Source organism: Neoarius graeffei, chromosome 12 (genome assembly GCF_027579695.1).
Source record: "Neoarius graeffei isolate fNeoGra1 chromosome 12, fNeoGra1.pri, whole genome shotgun sequence".
Taxonomy (NCBI): Eukaryota; Metazoa; Chordata; class Actinopteri; order Siluriformes; family Ariidae; genus Neoarius; species Neoarius graeffei.
In genome coordinates this window covers 4,275,573-4,300,060 of record NC_083580.1, presented here as the reverse complement: position 1 = coordinate 4,300,060, position 24,488 = coordinate 4,275,573, and the positions used below count along the sequence as shown (strand labels likewise).

Sequence of the window (24,488 nt, the reverse complement as noted above, 5' to 3'; positions counted from 1 at the left end):
TCTGACCACAGAACAGTTTTCCACTTTGCCACAGTCCATTTTAAATGAGCCTTGGCCCAGAGAAGACGTCTGCGCTTCTGGATCGTGTTTAGATACGGCTTCTTCTTTGAACTATAGAGTTTTAGCTGGCAACGGCGGATGGCACGGTGAATTGTGTTCACAGATAATGTTCTCTGGAAATATTCCTGAGCCCATTTTGTGATTTCCAATACAGAAGCATGCCTGTATGTGATGCAGTGCCGTCTAAGGGCCTGAAGATCACGGGCACCCAGTATGGTTTTCCGGCCTTGACCCTTACGCACAGAGATTCTTCCAGATTCTCTGAATCTTTTGATGATATTATGCACTGTAGATGATGATATGTTCAAACTCTTTGCAATTTTACACTGTCGAACTCCTTTCTGATATTGCTCCACTATTTGTCGGTGCAGAATTAGGGGGATTGGTGATCCTCTTCCCATCTTTACTTCTGAGAGCCGCTGCCACTCCAAGATGCTCTTTTTATACCCAGTCATGTTAATGACCTATTGCCAATTGACCTAATGAGTTGCAATTTGGTCCTCCAGCTGTTCCTTTTTTGTACCTTTAACTTTTCCAGCCTCTTATTGCCCCTGTCCCAACTTTTTTGAGATGTGTTGCTGTCATGAAATTTCAAATGAGCCAATATTTGGCATGAAATTTCAAAATGTCTCACTTTCGACATTTGATATGTTGTCTATGTTCTATTGTGAATACAATATCAGTTTTTGAGATTTGTAAATTATTGCATTCCGTTTTTATTTACAATTTGTACTTTGTCTCAGCTTTTTTGGAATCGGGGTTGTAAATCTCAGTACATCTCTGATGTTGCCAATCGATACGGCTCTCCGTAGTGGACGGGGCTGGATTGTTCAGGTAGCGGGTAGCAAGCGGAGGGTACAGGGCATGGATGATAAGATGGGGAGCATCACAGGAAGCCAGCCCCCTGTCTCTCTCTTCCACATTCTCTCTCTCTCTCTCTCTCTCTCTCTCTCTCTCTCTCTCTCTCTGTGTCTCACTCTCTCTCTCACACACACACACACACACACACACACACACACACACACACACACACACACACACACCTGTACACACTGTAGATTTTGATCCCAGCAGCATCCGAATTTCTGTAGCGGAACATCAGAGAGATTTTTCCCATGTTTTTCCTGATGCCCTGGAGAGATAAGGGCTGATTCTGCCATAATGTGTGTGTGTGTGTGTGTGATGCTGGTCAGTGTTAGATTTAAGCTCTGTAAGCCAGCTCTTAAGCTGCATTATTTCTTATTTTGAGCAAAACACACCTTCCATAACAACCATATTGTATAAAAAATAAAATTGCACTTCCACGAGAGATCGTCATGCACAGGGGGCGGGGCTTATTTTATTCCCACGCTGTCAAAACACAGCTTTGTGATTGTTGAACCCTGACTAATTGAGCCTTGAAAATCAGGCAGTTCAGACATGTGATTTGTAGATATAGCAGATTCTAGAGAGGTTTTTTTTTCCCCCATGGTGATGGAAGCATGGAATTCTCGGAATAGCAATCTGTTTTCCAAACTGCACAGAGGAAACATAAAGCGCTTTCAGACCAAACAGTTCTAGAGACTCATTGAGAGGAATGAGCCCCTGAGGAGCTCCTCTGAGAACTCCATACCTTCAAGGGATTTTTTTTTCTGTTTGGAACACTGAAGTGATGTAAGCCAGCTGACAGTTGCTATAGCGACGTCATTAGTTTGTCTTCATATAAACATGCGTCTCGTTCACGAATGTTCTTGTGTTTCTGTGAAAACGGCAAAATAGCAGCATTAGCATTTAAACTTTTCAAGCGCCATGTTTCGGTTGCGTGTTTCTATAGAAACGGACTACTATTGTTACATCACTCATGGACCCTCTTGTCCTGGGAGAGAACCTAACCTGAAGTAGGAGCTAAAAAAGTCCCTCAAAACAGCGTTCTAAGATCTGCAGTCATCCTCGGTTCCTCCAGTGCAGACACAAAAAAGAAGGACGTTCCTCTGACAGTTCTAAGAACTATAAAAAAGTTCCTCTGGTCTGAAAGTGCCTATAATCCATCAGGTAGTGCTGCTTAATTGGCACTTTAGCTAGCAATCAAGCTAATCAGCGTGTTAGCATCACATGCTGCAGGGGGACATTTGGGTGATGTCACGGTCACATGGTTCAGAGTTCTGACAGGAAGTGGATGAGGGTGTGTCTTGTCTTCTAGTGCCTCGCCTTACACACGCACACACACACACCAATATCACCAGCAAATAAAAGTAACAGTGTGTGTGTGTGTGTGTGTGTGTGTGTGTGTGTGTGTGTGTGTGTGTGTGTGTGAGTAGTTAGTGTTTCATTGATCCGCACTGGATCTTGCAGGAGCTCAATGAAGGAAGCAATATATTCTTAATAATGATGGCACCCTGTCACCCCATGATCAGCCGTGCGTGCGTGCGTGCGTGTGTGTGTGTGTGTGTATGTAAAAGATCATGTGGAAGAATGAGAGGATGAAATTTACACAAGTGTGGAAGCTAAGAAACAACAAATAGAAGAGCAAGTTGTGACTTGTCCTTACTGTGTGTGTGTGTGTGTGTGTGTGTGTGTGTGTGTGTGTGGTTACTGTTTGAAAGACTGTAAAATTAAAGTTTCACCTGCATTAATGTTACACACTGACACACAGTGAAATGGCATGTATATAATTATTTTCCCTAAGCAACATTTGGGGCGTGTCTTCAGGGGGTGTGTCTTCAGGGGGTGTGCCTTAACTTGTGGAGTGACTTATTGATTTATACAAAAAGTATAAACAAATGTACATGTGCAAATGTGTGTTCATATGCAACACACACACAGTGAAATAGTCACAGACAGACAGAGAATGAATGAGAGAAAAAGAGAAAGGAAAAATAGAAAGAGATTTATAAAGAATGAAGAGGAGAGTGAGAGACGCGTGACTGGGAGACAGAAAATGATGGAGGGACAAAATGAGAAGAGGGACAGAAACCACAGAGTGAAACACGTTGTAGGGGAGTGAAAGAAAAAAAACACTGAGACAGAGAGAGAGAGAGAGAGAGAAGGAAAGGTGAAGAGAGTGAGAGATGATGAAAAGGCGACAGGGAATGAGAGAGATGAACAGAGAATGAGAGAGAGAATGTGTGTGAGGGAGAGAGAGGAGGGGGGATCTGAGGGGTCTACACAGCACTATTGTGTGTTTTATTATGATTGTCATGGTAACGGGGTGAAAAGTGGGGTCCAGCAGTGTTGGAGTCAATAGGTGTGTGTGTGTGTGTGTGTGTGTGTGTGTGTGTGTGTGTGTGTGTGTGTGTGTGTGTGTGTGTGTGAGAGAGAGAGCGAGAGACTGTCCTCCTCCTGCTTGTATTGATCCAGTCTCAGCTGCAGGCAGTGAGGCGCACTCGTAATCCGCACAGTGTGACACGTGCGCACACACACACACACACACACACACACGCACATATGCACATTCGTGTACTTCTATCTTTGTGGAAACTCTCATTTATATTGTACATTCCCCCACCCCTTACCCTAACCCCGCCCCTTACTCGAACCTTAACTTGAACCTCAATCTAACCTGAACCCTAAAACTCCGTCTTCTCCCTCTAACTGCCCTTTGAAGAAGTGAGGACCAGACAAAATGTCCTCACTTCCCAAAAATGTCATAAATATGTTGGTAAAAACATGTTCTGGTTCCCAATATGTAGCAAGTGTGTACACACACACACACACACACACACACCGAAGTTGTGTTGGCAGCTAATGTCTTGGCAAAAGCATCCAATTCTAATCCACTTATTCTCAAACAGTGAAATCGGATGGATGGATGGATGGATGGATAGTTAGATGGATTGAGAACAGATAGATGATGGATGGATGGATGGATGGATGGACAGACAGATGATAGATAGTTGGACAGATGGATGATGGCTGGATGGACAGATAGTTTGATGGCTGGTTAGATAGATGGATGGAAGATAGATGGTAGGATGGACAGAGAAATGGATGGATGGATGGATGGATGGATGGATGGATGGATGGATGGACAGATGGATGATTGCTCGCTGGACATATGAATAGAGAGCTGGATGGACAGACGGGTGGATGGATGGTTGGATGGATGGATGGATGGATGGATTGATTGATTGATGGATGGATGAATAGATAGATGGCTAGATGAACAGATGGATTGATGGATAGATAGATGGACAGACAGATGGATGGATGGACAGATCGATGATGGATAGATGGTAGGATGGACAGAGAAATGGATGGATGGATGGATAGACAGGTGGATGAATGGATGGATGGACAGATGGATGATGGCTCGCTGGACATATGAATAGAGAGCTGGATGGACAGACAGGTGGATGGATAGATGGATGGATGGATTGATTGATGGATGAATAGATAGATGGCTAGATGAACAGATGGATTGATGGATAGATAGATGGACAGACAGATGGATGGATGGACAGATCGATGATGGATGGATGGATGGATGGATGGATGGATGGATGGATGAGTGGATGGACGGATGGATGAGTGGATGGATAGTTGGGTAGATAGCTAGATGGTTGGATGGATAGATGGATGGACTGATGGATAGATGGACGGACAGATGGACGGATTGATGCTCATTTCTGTGGTGTTAATGAGATTACAGTGTTCAATGGCAGCATCTGTGTGTTTCTGTGTATTGATGTGCTTTTATGTCGACACGTGCACACAAGTTCACCTTTCCCTCAGAACCACAGTGATAGGGGCAGGTGTGTGTGTGTGTGTGTGTGTGTGTGTGTGTGGACAGACAGTTAGATTCAGGCCCACAGCAGAATTGATTGAAGGATTGATTTTAGCTTGTTTACAGTCCTAAAGATCAAATCATTCTCAAATCGCCGTCTGGGGAAACCGAGCCATCCGCACATATTCACATCCCATAATACTCTCATCTCCGAGACGCCAGAAAACGCCTGATGGACTGACATGGATAATCTAACGGAGCAGTGCACAGGAGTGTGGACATTTATCAAACAGAGAACACAGCTGCGGGTTCGAGGCGTGCCGCGTTCACTGGCCCTCGGTACCCTGACAGTCTGCCCTTAACGGTGCCGTCACACACTCACCAGCTTGTGCTTTCGACACAAACGATGCACTTTACATTCACGTGCTTAAACATAAGAGACACTTCAGTGTCGCTACGCAACTGGAACCATGGACACTCAAAGAACCCGCACCGCTACGGGAAACGAGGCTAATCATTTAGCGAGCTACTGTGGGAAGTCTGTCAGTGATTAAGACTCTCTGTGACTAAATGACAATCAGCATCAGCTGCTAGCGAGTGTGTGTGTGTGTGTGTGTGTGTGTGTGTGTGTAGCTGATATAACGTACGTAAGAACAAGAAAACTGTAAACGGATAAAAAGTACAGCATGGCATCCTGTTGTGTTTTAATCCTGACGTTACATAAAATCAGTAGTAGTGTTTGTGAGCGAATTCCCTGACTTAGTGGAATAGATTTGTTTTTGTGTGTGTGTGTGTGTGTGTGCGTGTGTGTGCGTGTGTGTGTGTCCTGCCTGCACGACCATCTGTTGTAGCTTTGATCTGTGAAGTGGACAGAGTTGGTCTCACAACAGCAACCTCCTATAACACCCGGCCGCGCTCACACACACTAATTAACTCTGTGTGTGTGTGTGTGTGTCCGTCCTCTTTTTCTGTCACAGTTGATTGATGCTATATAATTATTTTTATTTAGAAACTTGATTTTCTACTGCTTTTATTTTATTTTTATAAGGCCGAGAGAGAGACAGAATGTGAGACAGAGAGACAGACAGAATGTGAGGGAGAGTGAGACAAAGAATGAGAGGAAGAGATGCAGAGAGAGAAAGAATGAGAGGGAGAGGCCGATAATATGGGAGTAAAAGAGAGAGAGAATAGAGACATAACAAAAGAGGAGGAAGGACAGAATGAGAGAGAGAGGGGGAAAAAGATAGAATGAGAGAGACAGAATGTGAGGGAGAGTAAGACACTGAGAGAGAATGTGAGACAGAATCAGAGAGGAAGAGATGCAGACAGAGAGAAAGAATGAGAGTGAGAGACCGTGTGTGTGTGAGAGAGAGGGAGAGAGAGAGAGAGAGAGACAGGATGAGAGACTCAGAATATGAGACAGAGAGATAGATAGAATGAGAGACATAAGAGAGGAAGAATGACAGAATGAGAGAAACAGACAGAATGTGAGGGAGAGTGAGACAGCAAGAGAGAGAATGAGAGGGAGAGATCGAGAATGAGTGTGAGAGAGAGAGAGAGAAACAGGCAGGATGAGAGCATCAGAATGTGAGACATAAGAAAGGAAAAAAAGACAATGAGAGACAGAGAATGAGAGAGTGAAGAAAAAAAGATAGAATGAGAGAGACAGAATGTGAGAAGAGAGAGAGAGAGAAACAGACAGGATGAGAAACTCAGAATGTGAGACAGAGAGACACAGATAAAATGAGAGACAGAGCCAGACAGACAGAATGAGAGAAGGAGAAAGACAGAATGAGAGTGAGAACAAAGATAGAATGAGAGGGGGAGAGAGGATGAGAGAGTCAGACTGTGAGATAGAGAGACAGACAGATAAAATGAGACAGAGACAGACAGGCAGAAAGCTAGAATGAGAGAGACAGACAGAATTTGGAGAGTGAGACAGAGAATGAGAGAGGAAGAGATGCAGAGAAAGAGAGAGAGAGACAGGATGAGAGACTCAGTGTGAGACAGAGAATGAGGGAGAGAGAATGTGAGAGGAAGAGATACGGAGAGAGAGAGACAGACAGGATGAGAGACTCAGAATGTGAGACAGATAAAATGAAAGAGCCAGACAGACAGAATGAGAGCTGGAGAAAGACAGAGAGAATGAGAACAAAGATAGAATGAGAGAGAGAGAGAGAGGATGAGAGAGTCAGACTGTGAGATAGAGAGACAGAAAGATAAAATGAGAGACAGAGCCAGACAGGCAGAAAGATAGAATGAGAGAGACAGATGGAATTTGGAGAGTGAGACAGAGAATGAGAGAGGAAGAGATGCAGAGAGAGAGACAGACAGGATGAGAGACTCAGTGTGAGACAGAGAGACAGACAGATAAAATCAGAGACAGAGAGAATGAGAGCTGGAGAAAGACAGAGAATGAGAGTGAGAACAAAGATAGAATGAGAGAGAAAGAACGGGAGGGAGGGAGAGAGAGACAGGATGAGAGTCAGAGTGTGAGAGACAGATGAAATGAGAGACATAAGAAAGGAAGATGGATGGAATGAGAGCGTGTGAAAAAAGATAGAATGAGAGACACAGACGGAATGTGAGGGAGAGTGAGACAGCAACAGGGAGAGAGAATGTGAGACAGAGAGAGAGAGAGAGAGAGAGAGAAATGGTTGAGCGAGAAGCTGATGTGAGTCTAATTGGTCCCCTTGAGTCTCGGCCACCAGCACACGGTCACACACACCGCCTCCAGCTTATCCTTTAAATCTTTAGCCAAGATTTTGATTCTCTTCTAAAGTCATCTCATGTGTATACACACACACACACACACACACACACACACACACACCCCAACCTGCAAATCCCCATCATTTTGAAGTAAGGGTGCACAAACTTTTACATTCAGCGACGCACCATAATAAGATTTTGTAAGCCTTAAATATGTTGGATAGCTAAACGTTACTATGGCAACTCCACCATCTTCCAGAGAGTGTAGTGACCTCACCGACCTCCTTTAAACTGAAAAGATCGACGCGTTTAAAATCCTGTTTTATGGTAAAAGTCGTAGTGACCCGAGTATCAGAGCGTCGTGTGTGTGAAGCAGCGGCCCGGGCCTGAACGGATTTCACGATTAAAGATGAATTGGAGAGCAGCAGCAGAGCGAGCGTGCAGAGAAACAACCCCAGTCAGTCGCGAACACATTTCCTGCGTGGCTCCCCAGGTAACATCACACCGTTTCAGGTAAAAGGCTTTTTCCTGCTTCACTGCTTCCCGATGGACACATCGATCCCATTTACAGTAAAGACCGGGACTATACATCCCGATCCGAACTCCATCATGCAACAATCTCACGGGAAAAACTCACACAGCATCCTCAAGAGGAGGGGAAAAAATCAAAACATCATAAAATCAGGGTTTATTGATTTTTAAGACGCGTAACACGTCTGTAACGACGCGTGGCCTGATGTGACAGCGCAATATCTGCTCCTGCTCCCCCATTCACCCCCACACACGTTTCTGCGCCTCATTCAGTCGAAGCCCAAAACTGAGAAAACGAAATCCAGACAAAAAAATTACATTTTCTCCATCATGAGGTTGAGATGATGGAGGTTTCATTTCATTTGGGCTTTAATTGCAAGAGATTACTTTTCTTTCTCGTCTCTGGACGCCGTGTGAGATGGTTAATCTCATCTCCCTCCATTATGAGGGCAGTTCAGAGCATTTTCGGGATGACAGGTAGGAAGGATTATTGTGTTACGCGGCCCGTGTTCATTGTCCTCTGAGCGGCACGCTGGGAATTATGTCCCCCCACCACCCGAGAGCAGAGCTGACAAACGCGTCAGTGGCTGATCGGATCAGAACACAAAATCTGTTTGCAATCAGGATCGCGTCTCTGAGCACTGCAACATTGATTTGATGGAAGAATATATATATTTATTACATAGACATGAGTGTTTTAGTGGGAAATACACCACTCGTATTTTCCATCTGGGACGCGGAGAACCAAAACCGGGACAGAAATATCTATCTGTGACTCGTGAGGAAATCAATGAGTGAGTTGTTTTGATAAATTTGGGGACTTTTTGTTTGTGAATGTGTCGATATTATAAAAATAAAATCCCACGTTGGCTTGAAGATATGAAGTTTATCTTCTCGTGTTGAAAAACTCGCATTTTTCATACGAAATACATCACGGATCTGAGGGACAGATTTAAATAATATTGTCTGGCTTTTTTTTTCGTGGTCGATCAGATATATTCCATTCAGCAAGCACGATACTGAACAAGTCGAAGACGAGTAGCTGAATGGAATATATCTGATAGACCATGAAAAAAAAAGCCAGATGATATTATTATTATTATTATTTCATACTTAACCAGGATTCAAACTCAGAACCTTCTGATTCTTAACCCAATACCTTAACCACGAGACCAGCAATGATTGCAATGGAAGGAGTGATGTATTTAGTTTTTATTAATTTTTTTTAATTTAAATGGTTTTTAAATAAAAACTTTTATTTTAAGGGGTTTTTTTAAAGATTTTATTTAAGTTTTTAGTTTTTATTTCAATATTTAGTGATGTATTTAGTTTTTATTTAAATATATTTTTTATTTAAATAGTTTTTAAATAAGCTTTTATTAACATTTTTATTTTTAATTTTTAACATAATTTTTTTTTAAAGTTTTTAGCTTTTATTTAAATATTTAGTGATTATATTTAGTTTTTATTTAAATATATATTTTATTTAGGCGGCACGGTGGTGTAGTGGTTAGCGCTGTCGCCTCACAGCAAGAAGGTCCTGGGTTCGAGCCCCGGGGCCGGCGAGGGCCTTTCTGTGTGGAGTTTGCATGTTCTCCCCGTGTCCGCGTGGGTTTCCTCCGGGTGCTCCGGTTTCCCCCACAGTCCAAAGACATGCAGGTTAGGTTAACTGGTGACTCTAAATTGAGCGTAGGTGTGAATGTGAGTGTGAATGGTTGTCTGTGTCTATGTGTCAGCCCTGTGATGACCTGGCGACTTGTCCAGGGTGTACCCCGCCTTTCGCCCGTAGTCAGCTGAGATAGGCTCCAGCTCGCCTGCGACCCTGTAGAACAGGATAAAGCGGCTAGAGATAATGAGATGAGATATTTTATTTAAATACAACCCCGATTCCAAAAAAGTTGGGACAAAGTACAAATTGTAAATAAAAACGGAATGCAATGATGTGGAAGTTTCAAAATTCCATATTTTATTCAGAATAGAACATAGATGACATATCAAATGTTTAAACTGAGAAAATGTATCATTTAAAGAGAAAAATTAGGTGATTTTAAATTTCATGACAACAACACATCTCAAAAAAGTTGGGACAAGGTTATGTTTCCCACTGTGAGACATCCCCTTTTCTCTTTACAACAGTCTGTAAACGTCTGGGGACTGAGGAGACAAGTTGCTCAAGTTTAGGGATAGGAATGTTAACCCATTCTTGTCTAATGTAGGATTCTAGTTGCTCAACCGTCTTAGGTCTTTTTTGTCGTATCTTCCGTTTTATGATGCGCCAAATGTTTTCTATGGGTGAAAGATCTGGACTGCAGGCTGGCCAGTTCAGTACCCGGACCCTTCTTCTACGCAGCCATGATGCTGTAATTGATGCAGTATGTGGTTTGGCATTGTCATGTTGGAAAATGCAAGGTCTTCCCTGAAAGAGACGTCGTCTGGATGGGAGCATATGTTGCTCTAGAACCTGGATATACCTTTCAGCATTGATGGTGTCTTTCCAGATGTGTAAGCTGCCCATGCCACACGCACTAATGCAACCCCATACCATCAGAGATGCAGGCTTCTGAACTGAGCGCTGATCACAACTCGGGTCGTCCTTCTCCGCTTTAGTCCGAATGACACGGCGTCCCTGATTTCCATAAAGAACTTCAAATTTTGATTCGTCTGACCACAGAACAGTTTTCCACTTTGCCACAGTCCATTTTAAATGAGCCTTGGCCCAGAGAAGACGTCTGCGCTTCTGGATCATGTTTAGATACGGCTTCTTCTTTGAACTATAGAGTTTTAGCTGGCAACGGCCGATGGCACGGTGAATTGTGTTCACAGATAATGTTCTCTGGAAATATTCCTGAGCCCATTTTGTGATTTCCAATACAGAAGCATGCCTGTATGTGATGCAGTGCCGTCTAAGGGCCCGAAGATCACGGGCACCCAGTATGGTTTTCCGGCCTTGACCCTTACACACAGAGATTCTTCCAGATTCTCTGAATCTTTTGATGATATTATGCACTGTAGATGATGATGTGTTCAAACTCTTTGCAATTTTACACTGTCGAACTCCTTTCTGATATTGCTCCACTATTTGTCGGTGCAGAATTAGGGGGATTGGTGATCCTCTTCCCATCTTTACTTCTGAGAGCCGCTGCCACTCCAAGATGCTCTTTTTATACCCAGTCATGTTAATGACCTATTGCCAATTGACCTAATGAGTTGCAATTTGGTCCTCCAGCTGTTCCTTTTTTGTACCTTTAACTTTTCCAGCCTCTTATTGCCCCTGTCCCAACTTTTTTGAGATGTGTTGCTGTCATGAAATTTCAAATGAGCCAATATTTGGCATGAAATTTCAAAATGTCTCACTTTCGACATTTGATATGTTGTCTATGTTCTATTGTGAATACGATATCAGTTTTTGAGATTTGTAAATTATTGCATTCCATTTTTATTTACAATTTGTACTTTGTCCCAACTTTTTTGGAATCGGTGTTGTATTTTATAATGCAAAGTCTTCCCGAAACCTCACCCAAGACACAGTAAGTCTCCCTAATACCAGTAGCAAATTATGAACTGGGTTAAAATTCCACCACCATTCTGACCTGGAACATAACCGTACTGTTTCACTGGTAGTTGGTGAGAAAACCTCTCTGTTGTCTATCGTAGAAAAGTCTTGCTGATATATTTTCATCACGTCACTGACCCTGAATCCAAAGCTGCACATGAAGGTCTTTATCCAAACCAAAGAACCTTTTCAAGAACCCTTCAGCAGTTACGTGAAGGTTCTGGGAATTGGTGCTAATATAACTTTCAAAACCTGATACCGCCAATAAAAAATAAATCAGCATCACCGCAGTGGCAAAGAAAAGATGGTTATAAAGTGAATTACAAGGTTTCAGGATTGAACACTGCGTGTTGGATGATGTTCATGCCCTGGAGCTGTAGAACTCTTCGAGTCAGACCACACCAGGAACCTGCAGCGAGCTTTCTGATCGTATATACACACACGCACAAATATGTTTTAAACTCGCTCTCCCCGTCCACTTTGCTGAATATAAACCGCTCCGGAAGAACACCTGCTCCCCGGATCGGGCTGAGGTGTCGGCGCTGCTTTACAGGACGTCAATATGCTCGGAGGCAAAGTAAAACTGTGTTAAATTATGGAGAGAAAGTGAGAGAGGTGGAGTAGATTTCTTAGGGAAGAGAGAAAAAATGAGAAGGGAAGGATGGGTCGACACGACACATTTTTCTGTCCTGATTTGCATTGATTTTTTGTTTGTTTGTTAAAATGTTTTTCAGTCCCGTTTCTGCTGAAGCCACTCTGGATTATAAATCAGTGCTGGATTTTCAAATTAATATTTTATTCAATGAAAGTTATGCAGGAACCCTTTTGTTGTTGTTGTTTTTCCTCCATTTTTTTCCCTCAATGTGATCACCAGCCAGCTCTCCCTGATCATCCAAGGACGATTAAGACTCATGTGCTTCTTCTGAGATGCATAAACCCAGCTATCAAATTTTCATCTTCGACTTGCTGCTCATGCTGGGTCGCGTAAGGAAGCGAGGAAAAGGAAGAGAACTCGGAGGAAGAGAACGCCATCTGCCCTCTTCCTCATACACGAGCTCACAGACACCTGTGATTGGCTAGTTTTGCTGTGATTGACAGAGGAAAGAGAGTATACTCCTCGTCGTCGGGATTCGAACTAACGATATCCTGACGTTCAGATGCTTTTCAGTTGCACCACAGTGTCGCTCACTGGTTTATTTTGTCGCCCAGATGTTACGTGAATGAGCTTTTTTTCCCCCACAAGTCACATTTTTATTCCTTTAGCTAGAATGCCTTAAATAAAAAAAAAAAGTCAAAATATACATCATTATTTATACATGTAGGGAATAAAACACTTCATGATGTGCTGTTATAGGAAAATGATCAACGATTAGGTGGGGTGATGGAGCTCGGTTCCTGTTACCACCATGAAGCTGATTAGCTTTCTGATTATGGTTTCATTCCTCTTCCATGAGCAGTTTTTTTTTTTTTAATTAACGCAATTAGAATTTTTAAAATTAAAATAAGACCCTTTGTACATTTTATCCATTTATAGTTGTATTTAATGTTATGGAACAGCCGTTCTCGTTCCCTCACCATCCTTTTTTCATTGAGACAAGAAAAGGCAGCTTGGGCTGTTGCTGAGAAATGGCAAACTGTAACGACTCTTCACACGACTTTACCGTAAGTCCTGGAGTAGCAGGGCTACCGTAAACACACTAACACACTAACAGCCATAGTATAATTAAAGTAATGTACAGTGACGATGTATACATCGTTTATAAACTGTAGAAGTGGCAGCATGTGGTATAGATCATTTAAAAAAAAGCTTATATTTCAGTAAATACGGTACCTTTGTGGAGGGAATGCTCACACACAGCACAGAGTGACACGCATCGACATGGAGCATCAGTGTGTTTCTGTACGCTCTCAACTCAAGGTCAGTGTGTGTGTGTGAGAGATACTTATCCATATTGTCTGTTTGTATGCACACTTTATTTCCTTTTTTTTTAGATTTGTTTACTCTTAATTCTGTTTGTCTCTCTCTCTGTCTCTCTCTCTCTCTCTCTCTCTCTCTCTCTCTCTCACACACACACACGCACACACACAGGTGAGGATGAGAAGCAGAAAATGACGAGCGTCTTTGTTTCTTATTGATCTCGGCCCCTAAGCTGTCAGCAAGTCTTAGACTGAGAAGTGTGTGTGTGTGTGTGTGTGTGTGTGTGTGTGTGTGTGTGTGTGTGTGTGTGTGTGTGTAAGTAAAAGCTAAACATCCTCCAATTAACTGAACAAACCTCTCTCACATGTCCAGGTGTATTATCTTTATCTACTTGCTCACATATTTCAACTTGTAAACATAAGGAACATTTTTTAATCCGTCCATTAAAACATTTTCTTTAATGGTTAAAGTTTTGTTTATTAATCTTAACGATGCCATAACTGATTGTGTTTGAGTGACAGATGTCTTAATCTGAGTCGTTGCCGCCATTTTGAAGTTGATCTACAACCCCGATTCCAAAAAAAGTTGGGACAAAGTACAAATTGTAAATAAAAACGGAATGCGATGATGTGGAAGTTTCAAAATTCCATATTTTATTCAGAATAGAACATTGATGACATATCAAATGTTTAAACTGAGAAAATGTATCATTTAAAGAGAACAATTAGGTGATTTTAAATTTCATGACAACAACAGATCTCAAAAAAGTTGGGACAAGGCCATGTTTCCCACTGTGAGACATCCCCTTTTCTCTTTACAACAGTCTGTAAACGTCTGGGGACTGAGGAGACAAGTTGCTCAAGTTTAGGGACAGGAATGTTAACCCATTCTTGTCTAATGTAGGATTCTAGTTGCTCAACTGTCTTAGGTCTTTTTTGTCGTATCTTCCGTTTTATGATGCGCCAAATGTTTTCTATGGGTGAAAGATCTGGACTGCAGGCTGGCCAGTTCAGTACCCGGACCCTTCTTCTACGCAGCCATGATGCTGTAATTGATGCAGTATGTGGTTTGGCATTGTCATGTTGGAAAATGCAAGGTCTTCCCTGAAAGAGACGTCGTCTGGATGGGAGCATATGTTGCTCTAGAACCTGGATATACCTTTCAGCATTGATGGTGTCTTTCCAGATGTGTAAGCTGCCCATGCCACATGCACTAATGCAACCCCATACCATCAGAGATGCAGGCTTCTGAACTGAGCGCTGATAACAACTCGGGTCGTCCTTCTCCTCTTTAGTCCGAATGACACAGCGTCCCTGATTTCCATAAATAACTTCAAATTTTGATTCGTCTGACCACAGAACAGTTTTCCACTTTGCCACAGTCCATTTTAAATGAGCCTTGGCCCAGAGAAGACGTCTGCGCTTCTGGATCGTGTTTAGATACGGCTTCTTCTTTGAACTATAGAGTTTCAGCTGGCAACGGCGGATGGCACGGTGAATTGTGTTCACAGATAATGTTCTCTGGAAATATTCCTGAGCCCATTTTGTGATTTCCAATACAGAAGCATGCCTGTATGTGATGCAGTGCCGTCTAAGGGCCCGAAGATCATGGGCACCCGGTATGGTTTTCCGGCCTTGACCCTTACACACAGAGATTCTTCCAGATTCTCTGAATCTTTTGATGATATTATGCACTGTAGATGATGATGTGTTCAAACTCTTTGCAATTTTACACTGTCGAACTCCTTTCTGATATTGCTCCACTATTTGTCGGTGCAGAATTAGGGGGATTGGTGATCCTCTTCCCATCTTTACTTCTGAGAGCCGCTGCCACTCCAAGATGCTCTTTTTATACCCAGTCATGTTAATGACCTATTGCCAATTGACCTAATGAGTTGCAATTTGGTCCTCCAGCTGTTCCTTTTTTGTACCTTTTAACTTTTCCAGCCTCTTATTGCCCCTGTCCCAACTTTTTTGAGATGTGTTGCTGTCATGAAATTTCAAATGAGCCAATATTTGGCATTAAATTTCAAAATGTCTCACTTTCGACATTTGATATGTTGTCTATGTTCTATTGTGAATACAATATCAGTTTTTGAGATTTGTAAATTATTGCATTCCGTTTTTATTTACAGTTTGTACTTTGTCCCAACTTTTTTGGAATCGGGGTTGTAACTGTGGACGCACCGTACTTACATGACACGCCCACTTCATAGAGCCACCATCTTGCTCACTTCGCCAGCCTTAGGTTCAGGTTTGGGTTCGGAACTTCCAGAAGTTCTTCCATGCATTGGCTCAGGGGGTGTGTCATATCATAAAGTGGGTGTGTCTTGTGGTCTGCAAGACTGCATGTAGACCCTTCTTGCCATTTTGGGAATTTACTTGGAATAAGGTCAAGGCCTGTTTGTAGAAGAAAGGCGATTGGTTGAGAGTGACCAGGCGTAAGAGTCTTTTTCCCGCCCCCAAATTCCCAAAGTGCAACTTGAATCACAGAGTTTAGTCTTGCACAAAAACAACCGTTCTCTGTAAACATAATGTGGTGGTGATGATGATGATACTGTATTTCCAGTTTTCTCCTTGCGACATTTTACATCTGTGTTTTTTAAAAAGACTTCATTAATATTCAAATGCAAATTAGAATATGCAGATTCAAACGTAATTACATTCCTTTTATAAGTGTGCGTTATTCAAGACGTAATCCAAATTCAGTCAAAAACATTGATATTTATATATTTTTAAAACGTCTTCTCCAGGGGCACTTAGTTACGGACAGTATGTTCCATGAAAGCAGTAGCTATAGTCGTGTGCATATAGAATAAATTCTTAATTTATGTATTTATTGATTAACAGGATTTTTCTTGTTAGTATGTAAATAAAAGCAGTAGGTAGCTGCAGGTGTGTGTAATGGTGCCTGATTGTTTCTCCTCAGCACATCCACGGTCATAAAGGCCCCATCACCGCCGTGGCCTTCGCTCCGGACGGACGCTATCTGGCCATCTACTCCAACGCTGACAGCCACATCAGCTTCTGGCAGGTAAGGAGATGCAGAGCTTTAACTCAGGACACACACACACGCACGGAACATCTGGATAAAAGATCATACAGCTTCAGTCAGGTCAGTGATAAACATGGAGGTGTATAATTACTGACCCTTCTACACTGTACATCCACAGGACCAGCACTGAGCAGGGTTTGTGTGTGTGTGTGTGTGTGTGTGTGTGTGTGTGTGTGTGTGTGTGTGTGTGTGTGTGTGGGCAGGCAGGCGCGTGTGTGTTCCCAGGCGTCGAGCTGTGTCTCCTTCTCTCTCTGTGTGTTTCATTGAAGGCGACGGATCGTCTACACTGTGTGTCTGTCTGGAGCGTGTGTGTGTGTGTGTGTGTGTGTGTGTGTGTGTGTGTGTGTGTGTGTGTGAGAGAAAGATGTCTTTGCTTCTCAGTGGTTTGCATGTGTTTGTAGACTAACTGACTCTGGCCTGACACACCCACCCACCCCGTTTTCTGCTTTTCTTACACCTGCTCATGTTCAGATCAATGGAGCTCAGGGTCTCCTGAGTTTAGAACTGTACATCATCTTGTAGCACACACACACACACACACACACACACACACAGAGTAATTTTTTATTATTTTTTTATTGTTGTGTAATTATTTTATTTTGGGGTTTTTTTATCTTTATTTCACTGACTTATTTACTGACTCCCTGACTTGCCTCCATGCTGACTTACGCACTGACTTACTGACATACTGACTCAGTTACTGACTCAATTACTAACTTAATTACTGACACACCTACTTACTGACTCACAGACTGACTTAATTACTGACTCACCTACTTACTGATTCATACTGACTCAATGACTAAATTACTGATTCACCTACTTACTGAATAACTGAATTACTGTCTCACCTACTTACTGCCTCACATACTGACTCAATGACTAACATGATTACTGACTCACCTACTCATTGACTCACATACTGACTCAATGACTAACTTAATTACTGACTCACCTACTTACTGAATCACTGACTTAATTACTGATTCCCTGACTTGCCTACATTCTGACTTACTCACTTACTGACATACTGACTCAATTACTGACTCACCTACTTACTGACTCACAGACTGACTTAATTACTGACTCACCTACGTACTGATTCATACTGACTCAATGACTAAATTACTGATTCACCTACTTACTGAATAACTGAATTACTGTCTCACCTACTTACTGCCTCACATACTGACTCAATGACTAACATAATTACTGACTCACCTACTCATTGACTCACATACTGACTCAATGACTAACTTAATTACTGACTCACCTACTTACTGAATCACTGACTTAATTACTGATTCCCTGACTTGCCTACATTCTGACTTACTCACTTACTGACATACTGACTCAATTACTGACTCACCTACTTACTGATTCACAGACTGACTAAATTACTGACTCACCTACTTACTTACTGAATCACTGACTTAATTACTGACTCACCTACCTACTGTCTCACATACTGACTCAATGACCACCTTAATTACTGACTCACCTACTTAGTCAATCACTGACTTAATTACTGACTAACATACTGACTCACCTATTTACTGACTCACATACTGACTCAATGACTGATTTAATTATTGACTCACCTGCTTACTGACTCACATACTGACTCAGTGACTGACGTAATTACTGACTCACCTACGTACTGACTCACTGACTGCTGATTGATTGTTATTCCTCATCCTGAACCTGAACTTTTCATCTTTTAACATATGGTGATATGTCAGACATAAAGAATGTGCAAACCTCACTTAACCTCGTGCGTGTGTATATGTGTGCGCGCGTGTGTTTTTTCTCTAGATGAACACGTCAATCTTGGGCAGTATAGGAATGCTAAACTCCGCCCCTCAGCTGCGCTGCATTAAGACCTACCAGGTTCCCCCGGTGCAGCCGGCGTCTCCCGGCTCTCAGAACGCCCTCAAACTGGCTCGGCTCATCTGGACCTCCAACCGCAACGTCATCCTGATGGCCCACGACGGTAAAGAACACCGCTTCATGGTGTGAGGAAGCTCATACCAGCACCGAGCTCAGGCTCTCGTCGAGAACTTCAGGACCGTGTACCTCCGAGCAGAACGGAACCCAGGCCACGTCCGGGAGGAGGAGTTTTATTCAACACTTTGTGTGTTTACATCACTGTTTTGGGTTTTTTTTCCATTCCGCTTTTTATTTAAACCGCTTCTAAATGTACTTATGTGTCTGGTAGCTTATTGAGGATGAAGAATTTTGGACAATCATCATTGTTGTCGTTGTGTGAGGGGGTCAAAGGTCAACTGGGGACTTTTTAAGATATGACGGGATTGATGGGAGTTTTCATTTCATTTCATTTGCACATCGCAAAAGAGAACCAAATGTTTCTGGCACATAACCTGATCTCCCTGGGGCCCCTGTGCTCCTCCTCCTGCCACACCCTCGTAACTCTGTGATCCGTGTGTGATCTCCGAAACTGTTCCTGCATGAGGTCCTGAAACTTTTTCTCTCACATTTCAACCAGACCAAAATGGACCAGAGCCACTTCGTGCATGGGCTTAGTTTAAAAAACATTGTCCTACTTCCTGCTTTGGGATTGTCAACAATCTGGATACTTCCTGTTTTACAGTTTCTCGGTAGAACAACAAGCCTGATTTTTGCTGCTTTCTGTTTTGCCCTAGATAATTAATGTAGCCACTTCCTGTTTTGGCTTGGTATCCAGATTCTCCCACTTCCTGTTTTGGCATAGCTGGCAGACCTCGCTACTTCCTGTTTTGCATTGATGCCAGATCTGTCCACTTCCTGTTTTGTCTTAGTTGGCACACCTGGCCAGTTCCTGTTTCGGCTTATTTGGCAGATCTCGCCACTTCCTGTTTTGCCATAGTTTCCAGATTTGGCCACTTCCTGTTTTGGCGTAGCTGGCAGATCTGGCCACTTCCTGTTTTGCATAGTTGCCAGGTCTGGCCACTCCTCTTTTGGCTTAGTTGGCAGATCTGTCAACTTCCTGTTTTGGCATAATTGCCAAATCTGGCCACTTCCTGTTTTGGCATAGTTGGCAGATCTTGCCACTTCCTGTTTGGGCGTAATCAACAAACCTAACCCCTTCTGCATTCAGCGAATCAGACCCCTTACTGTTATGATGTAATCTGCAAACCCAACCTCTTTGATTAACCTTTATAAATAAACCCCGCCCCTTTTCATGCCATGTAGAGGTGGCCTTGAGTCCTGGTCTGACTTCTCACTGAAAGTGTGTCGTGGAGAAACATAATCATATCACATGCTGTTGATTCGTACATGTTACGTCACCGGGAAGACGCCTGATCGCAGCTCGTTGTGTTTATCTAGCTTAAAAAAAAGTGTTTTGTTGTTTTTGTTTTGTCTCGTCGAGCCGTGAGCTGTTTTTTTGTGTTATTGTGGAATATTTGCTAGCGTGTTGTTGAGACGCTGTATCGCTATTTATCAAAGTAGCTTTTCTTATGTGGGCTTTGGAGTTAGTGTGTGTTGCTAATGCTGACAAGCCTGCTAACACACACACACACACACACACACACACACACACACACACACACACACACACCATGTGCTGTAGATACTAGCTCAGAATAAATGAAAGTACAAAAGACTATTTTTGACAAATTTTTGTGTGTATGTTTGTTAGTCTGGATTTTGGTGCCGCAAAAAGGTGTGTTTTTTGCACGTGTGTGCTTGAATGTTAAAGGTAGTGGTTACGTTTCATTCTGAAGACAATTGCCTCGAAATCACAAGGTTTGATGAGACCTGTTGCGTTTTAACAAATTAATGACGTCCATATTTCGGATGCCAAACGTTTACATTTTAACATGTATGCAATTTGTTTATTTACAAATGTTTCCTAGTTTATTGACTTACCCGAGGATGATTGCTGAAATAGCAGCAAAATTTTTCCTAAAAGTTTCCAGAAAACTTCCTAAATTTCAACACGACTAGATTACGGGTTTCTCAAAAACATAACTAGCTAGTTAACAAAAAGTTGCAAGTTGCACACGTATTTAACGTATTTACACGTAGTTAACGTATTTACAGGTTTACGTACGCTGTAGTCTGACGACGTGAACTGAAATCGAACATCGTAAGATAATTATTTGGTCGTGAGTTGCGATCTCTGGTTCAGTGGCCAATTTAGTGCCACTACGGTTAACGATGTTCAGTGACACGCGTTTAAAATAAACCAATCGTAGGACGGCATAGGATTCCGCAAATTTATGAAACCGCTACAAATACAGTTGTAGCGATTGCAAAAACGTGAATTTAAGTTCCTAATGGAAAATTAAGTTAATTGAATTGAATTGACTTGTAAGAATGCTAATGGACAAAGATCTCGTTATTTTGAAGAATGTTTGTCTTTAGGTCAGCCCATTTTTGGATCACACTGATTGATGTAAACAGATAACGTATTGATAACGTAAATTTTAGTCATTTTCTTAATCATAGGTCTATCATCAGAGGATCTTAATTGTAAAAACCGACATGTAGAGCGCGTTATTGCGCTGTCTGTTATCGACTGCGGACAGGATATTATTTCGGATCTTGAAAAGCATGATCAGTAATGATCTTAATCTGTTTTTAAGTGCTGAAGTTGCTAAAAACCGGTGAGTTAATTTTCACTACTAGCTACAAGACGATAATTTCATTGATGTTTATAAACAAGATTTTTGTTAACAATCACGTTCACGTCTTTCATGCTTTATAAGCGAAAAAGCTTTTATCTTGTTAGTGCGCAAATGCTGATTATGTAGGGAGCTGCCTTCTGACTGGAACAAAACCACCATCTCTGTGTGAGAGAGAGGGAGATGGAGAGATGAGATAGGGACAGGGAGGGAGAAAGCAAGAAAGAGAGGATGGGGAAAAGTAAGTCAAGATGGAGAGCTTCCTCCAGTCCTGTGTTTCAGGCCGGTGTGTCAGAAGAACTCGGCTCTCAAACCATCGACCAACACAGCAGCATCTCAACTTCTTAACCTCTCTGAGGGATATAAACGAGTAGAAAGAGAGAAAACAGCAGAGATGAAAACGTTCGTGCTTAAATGGACGTCCAACAAGTGATCCGTTCCTCTCTGTACACTCTGTGTTTATTTTCTAATGCATTCTTTAGTTCTCTGTATACAGTATAAACAATTTACACACACACACACACACACACACAAATCCTGGATTGATTGATGGAGCACTGAAAGTAAAAATATTACACAGTCGAATCTCCTGGTGGAACAACTTCATTCAGAGGTGGTGATGTTTATTTTTTGTTTATATGTTTATTTATTTAGTGTTTTTGGGTTTAGAATTGTATGTAACATAATTCAGAAGGTTTGTTGTTTTGTTGCCTAACGTTTTTTATTGTTTGTTTTTTTTTAATGTAACGTCAGGAAAAAAAACTACTTTGAGGTTTTTTTTCTTTGTTTGGTTGGGGGGGGGGTTTGCCTGCCACTTCCTGTTTTGGCAAAGTTGCCAAATCTGGCCACTTCCTGTTTGGGTGTAGTCAACAAACGTAACCCCTTCTGACTTCTCACTGAAAGTGTATCATGGAGAAACATAATCATATCACATGCTGTTGATTCGTCCATGTTATATCACCAGGAAGACGCCTGATCGCAGCTCGTTGTGTTTATCGTAACCAAAAAAAAAAAAAAAGGGGGGGTTCCAAATTTAACAAATTGCTCCTGTAGATTGAGAATATCCAATAAATCAACTTTTTATAATTTGGTAAAAAAAAAAATTTGTAAAGTTGTTTTATTGGATATTCTCAATCTACAGTTAATTGTCTTTAAATTAAGGAGTAATTTGTTAAATTTGGTGCAGACGGTTGAAAGAAATTAGTGAAAATATTTACGTATCATCTTTTAAAAATCAAGTTTGGAGAAAGTCAGCTGGAAATCAACTTAGAAATGAATACACTGCAATGAGAGAGAGAGAGGTCTGATTTATTTTTATTTCCAGGAAGTTTTACAGTGTAATATTTTGGTGACGGATGCGTTATAGATTAAGAAGCGTATTTACAGCAAAATTAGAGGTGAAAAAAAAGTAGCGATTTTTTTATTTTATTTTAATTTTTTTCAAACTTTTGCAACACTGGATTCAGTTTGTTGCAAAAGTGACTTGTCCAGTTTGTAATTTATTTAATTTTTATTCCCCGCTGGCCGACAGGCCTGAAGGGGGATTACGTCGTGGTGATGCGCGTCCGTCCCGGGAAAGCTGCTCACATTCTGAAATCAACTCCTCTCTCAATGTTTAGAGGAATTTCATGAAACTTGGCAGGAGTCTTTGTTATATGTCGGTAATACGCATATTGTAATTTCGTTCAATTTAGTCACATTTTTCCAGAGTTATGGCCGAGTTGCCAGCGGAGGAGATTGTGCTCTCCGAGTGCTCTTGTCTGAATTTGCTTTCAACAGCATAAAGGAAAAAGCAAAGGAACACTTTGGTTTGTTTGGCTTTTATTTTTTTCCAGAAATACAAAAAAGCAAAATGATGCTTTAAAATATATACATAAAAAAATTCCATTGCTTACTGCAACTTTTCCCTAAAGTCATGATTCTGCAATCAGATTTCATAAAGATTGGACTTTTCCAGTGTCTCAGACTCGTATCTAAGAATCGATGTGTAGAAATTAAAAAATTGTGAAAAAGTTAAACCGGATGAATTTAATGTCATATTTATTCGAGGCATTAATGTTAATCTTATTAGATTTAGTTCTGTATTTACTACACTGTCATTACTACAGCAGATAGTGTTTATTACAATGTAATAAGGGTTTGTAGAAATACAGTGTGACTGATTTAAGGCTGGAAGGTTTCCTCAATACGAACAAACACACACACACACAATCTTTCTTTTGCGATTTAATAAATTAGAGAATTCCAGCATCATCTTGAACACTTTACATCGCTCATGGCACGTGTGTGAGAGAGAGACTGCTAACATTTGCTGAATATATTGAACTGTACTGTAAATCTGTGTTTGAAGGCGACGCTGTTGGTTGTGTACAACTCTGTGTTCAATAAAATGAAAGATATCTGACATGAGTTTCAAGGTGACTCCGCACACTCGTGCGTGTATGTGTATATATATATATATATATATATATATATATATATATATATATATACACACACACACACACACACGGACAGAAAGCACAGACAGAGCAGAGACATGCACAGACGTTCGATATTCAAAGCTGTCTGGCATGAAGAGGTCGTCAGAATGAGCGTGTGGTTGGAATTCGAATGTACAAATCTTCCTTCCTTCCTTCTTACATGAAAATATTTACACTCAGATCTTTAAACTCAGAGAAAATGGATTAAAATTCTGTCATTGAGTGCAAAAGTTTGTACACCCACCCGACTGAATGAAACTATAGCAACAAGATGGTTATGTTTGAGTTTCTGACGTTCCTTCATTATCACAAGTAACAGAAACAGATTGAAGCATTAAACCTCAAATAACAGGCTTTATTTTTTTCGCGGTGCGGTTTCCATCAAATCCTGGTGAGCGGGTCCGTATCCTACGGTACGGACCCCGGTTATGGACCTCTGGCGAGTCGCTCGTTCACAACAACAAACATATAGTAGAATTTTTTGTCAACAATTATCTTTTTTTTTTTAAATAAAATTTATAATATTATCAAAAACCTTACAAATTTTTGCCAGCATTTCTCAGGAGAATATCATTAATTTTACAGCATGGATAGCGATAACGACAGTGTTCACAGCGAAAGCGAGTTTTGCTACCCTGAGGAAGAAGAAATAAAAGAAAACATTTCCAGAGAAAGCTAAAAACCTCTAACTTGCTAACGCCGAGCAAAAACATGGCTGAATCCTGAATGACTCCTATTTGTATAAATAGGGGACTACATAGGTGGCAAAATGTAGTTTTTTCCTGCCATGGAAGTGCACTTGTATACCGAGGAGGAAGTCATTTGCATTACAGCCGTGAATGAGGAT

General features: G+C 41.5%; 1 protein-coding gene across 2 annotated transcripts in view; it reads left to right on the top strand.

Moving 5' to 3' along the window:
* The window catches only part of LOC132895138 (WD repeat-containing protein 7), a 217,294-nt gene extending 193,732 nt beyond the window's left edge, over positions 1–23,562 (top strand). For both annotated transcript variants that reach the window (XM_060935381.1, XM_060935380.1), the window contains 2 exons: positions 16,405–16,509; positions 18,346–23,562. In XM_060935381.1, the coding sequence (XP_060791364.1) occupies positions 16,405–16,509; positions 18,346–18,549 (309 nt within the window). In that variant the 3' untranslated portion in view covers positions 18,550–23,562. The remainder of the gene's footprint in view (positions 1–16,404; positions 16,510–18,345) is intronic.
* The last annotated feature ends 926 nt before the right edge of the window (positions 23,563–24,488 follow it).